Source organism: Nestor notabilis, unplaced genomic scaffold (genome assembly GCF_000696875.1).
Source record: "Nestor notabilis isolate BGI_N333 unplaced genomic scaffold, ASM69687v1 scaffold28041, whole genome shotgun sequence".
Lineage (NCBI taxonomy): Eukaryota > Metazoa > Chordata > Aves > Psittaciformes > Psittacidae > Nestor > Nestor notabilis.
This window is the reverse complement of record NW_009914675.1, coordinates 1-7,221: the sequence shown is the minus strand read 5'-3', so window position 1 is coordinate 7,221 and position 7,221 is coordinate 1. Positions and strand designations below refer to the sequence as shown.

Below are 7,221 nucleotides of genomic sequence, written 5' to 3'. Positions count from 1 at the left end.
CATTCCTGCAAGGTATGCGAAGAAACAGAACAGTAATTTGGAAGTTATGTACTGGTCATTAGGCATCATCAGTAAAAGCATTATCTTGAGCAAAGTGAGTCTATATGTAGAGCCTTGCTTTGCCAAGATCAATGGACAAAAATACTTCTCTACACAGTCTTCAGAAAGAAGCTTCTTTTAATACAATGAAAGATAAGCACCATCTTTTTCTAGTTTCTCACTCCAGAAAACAAGGCATGCTTTTTTATTTTTGGCATGAAGCAAACTATTCTTTCACACAGACTCCAGAAGACAGAAATCCACAGGCCAGGTTTAACTGTGATGCCAAAGTCTTAAGTCAAAATTTTAAGATACAGTTACGATGAATTCTAGAGACCCCATCAGGTTTTCTGGTTTCCTTCTAGTCCACATGCATGGTTTAAATAAAAATATTGTCAAATTCTAAACAAGAGGCTAAGAGAAGGAAGTCCCTTCCTCACTTTTCAGTTTCCTTGGCATTTATCCCAGCAACTACATCAATGCTTAGCTTTCTTCAAACACAGCAGAGCTGTGGCATTTCAGTGATGCACGCAGCCATGTGGTTGGCAACATGCCAGCTTTTGTATGTTTGTTTTAGACTGGTTGTCTTAAAGGCTGTACAAAAATCTTGCCAGAAAACACACAAGTGGGAATAGGCAAAAATAATGCATTTTCCTCATATACAGGTGTCCATTCTTTTCTTCATATGCACTTGGGCATACTGCTGTGTGGCAAGGAAGCCAGAGACTACTGAAAATGCATAATCATTGCCATATTCAATTGCAATGACTGAACTCATGAGCATTTAAAGGGTCCAATCACACTTTTCTTGAAGTCAGAAGATTTCCATAAGCTTCATAGAGTTTAGTCAAGCTGAACTGACATCAAACCAGAGCAGAATGTTACACAAATGAAAGATGCGTTTTACATCAAGTGTGAAATCAAGCAACAGGAGAAACAGCTGCAACATTTTACTTGTGAGTAAAAAAAACGCAGTTTGTCAGGGTTTTTTACTCACAGGAGCTTTGCTCCAGGAGCTCCTACAAAGTAACACAATCAAATGTAAAAAACACCCCCAAGCCCAAAACCTCACCAAACACCACCCCTCACAAAAAAAGCCCTCAAAAAACTATTTCTCCAGACAATCAGCAAGTATGGAATGTAAGTATTTATCTCTTCTCTCAAATAATAAACATTCTCTTCTGTAGGAACTAGGGATTTTTCTTGTTTGGTTGGTTTTAATTACTTTTGTTTTTAAATCACTGGACTAGATAATTAAACCCAAGTTCTGAAATTATGCTCTTAGTGCTGACATTTTATTACCAGTAGACCATCACAACTCATCATAAACTTTGAGTGGTGAAAGGTTGTGGCCTTTTTGATACCTTCTTTAAAAATAATGGGAAAAGCAAAGAGTAAGAAATAACTGAACCATGTAAAAAAGTGATCTTATTTCCCATCCCATGAATTCGCAACTGGGAACTATTACCTGTTACTTGCTTGTCTGGAAGAGAAGGGATTGGAATGGCTAATCCAAATTTAACCAGGAGACGCTCATACAACCAGTCAAAGTGCTTGTATCTGTGGTTGACAGACCGATTAGTGTTCTGCAAGAGAAATGTAACTCTGAACTTGTGACAGGCATTTACAGACAGTGACATGAAAACAAGTGTGACCAGAATAGTAAATACATGGAATGTAAATAAGATTTATGATTTAGAGCCTTGAATCTGTAATTACAGAAGAACTTGAAATGACAGAACAAAGTAACTCTTCGGAAGAAAAAAAAAATGGTGACTACTATGACTTACTATTATAACACTGTGACCAAGTCACACTAACTGTATTACTTATACGTACAAATGACCCATATTTGCAAGACAGATGATCCTGTTTCAGACATACTTACAGTGCAGGTCAGCTGATATTCAATGTAGCTCTTGAGACCATACATTTTAGAACCTTTTTTGGGATCTGCCACCACACAATCAAATGTAGAGGTAGGATAAACCCACATTGGGCCATAATCACCAATCTGTAAGAAATTGCAAGTATTTTTAAATGTGTCATGTTGTAACATCTGCAAACAAGGAGACAAATATTTTCTCTCTAATCAGTGAAAACTCTCAAGTGAAAATTGAGAGATCAATAGCCAGAAAATTGAGGGGTTTCTTGCAGCCAGAGATGATTGACCACAATTGTGTTTATCTTCTGTATTTCACATTTCTTCCCAAACAGCAAAGGAGCGGTGAATTCTAAGGTTTGCTATTTGCACTACATTTCAGTAGAACAGCATATATCCAGAAAAGGGTTTTATAGGTAAGTTGACCTGACCATCATGACTGAATACTGCAAACCTTTATGAATATAGCTGCTGTTTATTAAATAGCTATCTAGATAATCAAAAGACAACATAATGCACTCGCTTTTCCTCTGAAAAAGGCTTATTTTCGTGATCACAAGTAATACAGATCCAGCATGAGGAAATAAAAAGTACTGAAAATGGTAATTAAATCATCACACTTAGAAGACAGAAGGATTTAAGACTTGACACTGAAAAATTCCTCAATGATAAAATGTAGTCTACCACAACTTCAAAATACTTAAATGGTATGCAATGTTTTTTTTTTAACTACAGTTCTATTTCTAATTATATGTTCAGTATCAGTCTCTTCTGACCCAAATACATACAGCAACCCTGAGGCTGAAAGTTAAATTGGGGAAAAAGGAAAGGGTGGGGACGACTAAAAAAAGCCCCTGAAACCCCCAAACATAACAATCCATAAAAAGCCCAAACCAAAAACCCCCAAACCTAAAGCAAAACACACCACCCACACACAAAAACTACACACACAACCCCAACTTACAATTATGGGAATTTTCTCTTTGGGTTTTGCTAGCTGCTTTGCCAACAGATACTGTTCCATCCCAGGTTTTGCAAATCCAGGAAATCTAACAATAAAACAAACGAATACATTTATTCTGTATTTTTCTTCATTTGATGTATGCAGAATTACCTGCCATTGTAGGAAAACACCCCTTAGTATTTCTCAAGTATAGAAAAGAATTGATATGGATTACTTTAACAACCAACAATTTGCCCTGAAAAAGGAGAAGAGTTTAGGGGCTGACATCCAGCTTTTATTTGTGTAATACAGGCTCCTTCTTCAAGGCAAAGTAGTTATCTTTGCCCTGCAGCCCATCAGAACAAATGTAACAGAAGGACAGAAAGCACCCTCTGCCATTCCTCTGCAGTCCACCCACTGTGCAAATGCACACACAAAGACCCTCATGCATGCCACCCTGCCATTTCAGCTTATGAGGATTCAGTCACTGAAAGAATGAAAAACTGCAGATTTCTCAAGTGCTTTGGGCAACATAGTTTAGTGTGAGGTGTCCCTGCTCCTGGCAGGTGGGTTGGAACTAGAGGATCTTAAGGTCCATTCCAACCCAAACCATTCTATGATCCTATGAGTTATGTTAAATAATTTATCCACCAATTATAGAAAAAAACTAATGTCCTTAAAGTCTGCATGAAACATTATATAAAAAGCAAGCGGCGGTCCTCCTAATTAGAAAGACACTTAGCCATTAAAGTACTGCCAAGCTATTATCTGCTTGCACAAAGATGAGGAGTAGAGTAGGACTTACTTCACGGACAGAAAATGCTCTTAAATAAGGTATGTTTACACTGGTTATACTAAATGGTTTTGCACTATGTCGATGTACTGTTGCAGAACTGAACAAAACATCTACTGACGAACAAAATAATGACTAGCCATACAGAGCCAGTTCATTTTAGTTACATACCCAAGGAGACCATTATGCTACAATACTTTTCCACTCTGCTTTCATCCACTTAAGGATTATGAAACAGCAGCTTCTCAGAATAATAGTAGTTTTAGAGTAAACAAACATTAAGTTGTAACATGAGATAATGCTAGTATAACCCTGACAATGCTTCATGCTACTGGAAGATTCTTATTTCTAAACCAAGCTTTCTGTGGCTCAAGAATCATCCTGGGTAATGCACAAACACAGAAGAGCAGAATTCCTACCTATTCCGAGCAACTCAAAAGTGCTCATGAGCTCTGGGGCAGCAGCTCTGATCAGTCTCTCTGTACGGATAAGCCATCGATCACCTTTCATTTTCACTAAGCACGCACATAGTGTTAAAGACAGTTAAATTTTAAAGACCAGTAGGTCCAGAAGTTCAGATTTTGTAAAAGTGTTATTTGCCTGTACAACACCTCCTAAAATTATACAGCTTTGTCATGTACTTTCAGGCTTTCATGGATCTGTGGTGTCTGATCACACAGGGAGAATGCCAAACTACAAATTCATCTCCTCTTCTACCCCAAAACTGTGGTATTTACATAGAAGGTTGAATGGCCACACATTTAAACATCTTGAAAAATTCCAATTCTCTTCAACATATACACATTTGCCCTCCAGTTTCCATTACTTGTTAAGTGGTAACTTCATAGCGGCTGCACGAGAATTTCCACGCTGGACTCCCCCAGCCTCTGATGCGTCAGTCTCCTTGTAACCAAGATAAGATGGTGAAGTTGATTTTGGGTCATCCCAGTCATCATCCCACTCATCGTCATCAGCAGCTGCTGAAGTGCAGGGGAGGGCAGGGGGGGAGGGACAGGAGAAAGTTAAATATTTTATCTTCAAAAGCAGAAGCAGCACTCATACGCAAATAACTGACAAGGTAAATATATTAAGAACTAGTTCAGCCTTCTGTTTTATGGTTCCTTCACAATTAGAACCAACCTTCCACCAATACAACCTGCGAAACACTATACTAGAAATCCACTGAGGGAGAGAGAGAGTTAAAAAATAAAATAAAATAAAAAGACAGAAGAGATGCTGGTGTGTTAAGATGAATTCATGAGATGAATTCCATATTCACTGACTCCAGGCTAGCATTCCTCAGTTGTACGTTCTCCTCATAATTTAGGCTTTTACTACAAAAATGTAGAGAAGCCTTCTGAAAGGCTAGCCACTTCCTAAAATTAAGGATTTAAGAAGCTACTTCTTCAAAAGCCTGAGGGCACAAATTCAAAAGTGTTTAAAAGCTCCAGTTATGCAAGCTGAACAACATGCCTCAAAATAGATCACGTATGCACAAGACTTTGGCTTGCCATGTTTCCATACAAGTTTGAGGTGTCTGTTACTGTGGGTCTGATTTTATTTTATTTAAAAAGCCTACTATTTTAGTGTTCAGTTTACCCACGTGGCAATGTTCTACTAGGAAACTGGTTTTGTTTTTAAAATAAGCCATTTTTCTATTGTTAGGAAAGATTAAGCAATTCTTACCTCTACTGTCCACCTACTCTAATTTATTCAAAAATAAGAGCATTATTAGTGCACCTGGTCCTTGATATGCCTGTGGATGACCAAATGCTGCTGCCGCCTCCCAGTTATTTGAAGCACTGTTTCTCTGGCTAGCTGCACTTTCAGGTTTTGTTGCCCAGCTGTCAACAGCATTTCCGTTATCCCAGTTCCCAGACTTCCCAACATTCCAGCTGGACCAAGGATCATTGTCATTGTTTGCCTACATTGTATAAAGACAAAAGTAAAGAAGAAACTGCTGAAGAAATGAGCAAAGACCACATACTTCCTGATAGAATATGAGTTTGCATTCAGCACTTGTTCGATTTAGGAGTACCTGCCAAATCTTACATTCCCAGCCATACAACTCTTAAATACAGTAAACACCTGGATGAAATTATCAGCTTGCCAGAAATGTGACATCAATGCATACTAATAAGTGTGTTACATCTCCACAGGGAAATTAAACTATTTCTTCCAACAGTGCTAGGAAAAGCTCTTACTCATGGTAATTATTTTACACCAACACCATAAGTATGGTGCATGTGAACTATTAATTACATAAAGCCATGGACTAATCAGCACATTTAAAAAAAACCCTCAAAAATCAAGGATTACATTTTTCCAAATGCTTATTTTATCAAACTCAGATTAGTGGCTTTATTAAAAGCAAATCATAAATTGCCCACCCACACCATCACTCTTGTTGTGACAGTTAGGGCCAGCAACCTGCTCAGCTTCCCTGTCAGAGCTTAACTCACTCTCAGTGAAGACAAGGGAAGGAAAAAAACATCTGCCAAGGAACAGTGTGGCATCTCCCTGTAGGCCTAGTCTCTCAGCACAAGCTACTGGTGAAGGTAATCACACATACCCTTCTGCTGATGCTGTTGTGGAGGTGGAAACCTCAGTGCAAGAGTGCAGACCAGACATACTGCTCTACAATTTGTCTAACTACTGCACCAATTTGTCAAGTTCATCTGTCAGTAAGTTGGATTAGTAGCTTAGCATGCTGCTCAGATCCTTGATTTTAACACTACACTTTGAAAAAGCATTGACTACTTAAGTGCGGTCTGCTCCAGACTTAGTGCAGAGACTAGCTTGCAGAAAGAAAAACAGCATGCAAATCAATACCCACACACTCAAAGCATAGGAGGACGAGGAGGAGAAGGGAAAGGAAAGCAAAACAAAGCCCACAAAGCTTGTCGTGGTCAGTAGAAGAAAAAACTGAGTTTCTTTTAAAAGAAAGTCTCAAAACCTACAGAAGCCAGTGCATAGTTTTAAATCATGAAACATCATATAAGAGAAAAAAAAAAAAAAAAGGAGATACCGAATACAAATTAATTTCTACTAAAATAGAACATTCACATGAATCTTGGAACATATGCCAGTACAGAAAATTTACTAAAATTCTCACTAAAAGACAAATTATTCTCTGAAAAAAAAAAAAGTTCAGTATGTTTGTTTCTTACACAAAAAAGGTACAGCTACTCCACGTTCAATTCTTCTCCACTAAAAATCCTCTCCTCTCATTTCAGCTTTGAAATACTAGTTTAGACTAAGAGTTCTTGCTTTAGTTTTTCCTACAATTAAGTTATCTGTCAGATTTTACAGAGACTATCAAATCTTTAAGATTTGAAGATGCCGTTGATATCATGTAACACTTGTTCTTTAGGTCTGTAATCCCCAGGATCTGGAAATTAAGACCAAGTCCCCAAGCTGGGGGAAATCACCATTGAGAAGACTCACGAGAGTCAGTGGGTCTCTTGGAACTGATGAAGTGAGAGACATTACAAGGACAGTTTCTATACTGATAGTTTGGGAGACATTTTTAAATTATTTTTATTATTATATTTATATTTTATT

The 7,221-nt window shown here is 37.8% G+C and overlaps 1 protein-coding gene across 1 annotated transcript in view; it reads right to left on the bottom strand.

Annotated features, from left to right (window-relative positions):
• The window catches only part of SNX9 (sorting nexin 9), a gene marked incomplete at both ends in the record, with an annotated part of 13,778 nt that extends 8,197 nt beyond the window's left edge, over nucleotides 1-5,581 (bottom strand). The window contains 5 exons of the mRNA XM_010023776.1: nucleotides 1,508-1,625; nucleotides 1,928-2,053; nucleotides 2,886-2,970; nucleotides 4,484-4,637; nucleotides 5,398-5,581. Coding sequence (XP_010022078.1) covers nucleotides 1,508-1,625; nucleotides 1,928-2,053; nucleotides 2,886-2,970; nucleotides 4,484-4,637; nucleotides 5,398-5,581 — 667 coding nt within the window. The remainder of the gene's footprint in view (nucleotides 1-1,507; nucleotides 1,626-1,927; nucleotides 2,054-2,885; nucleotides 2,971-4,483; nucleotides 4,638-5,397) is intronic.
• Nucleotides 5,582-7,221: the final 1,640 nt, after the last annotated feature.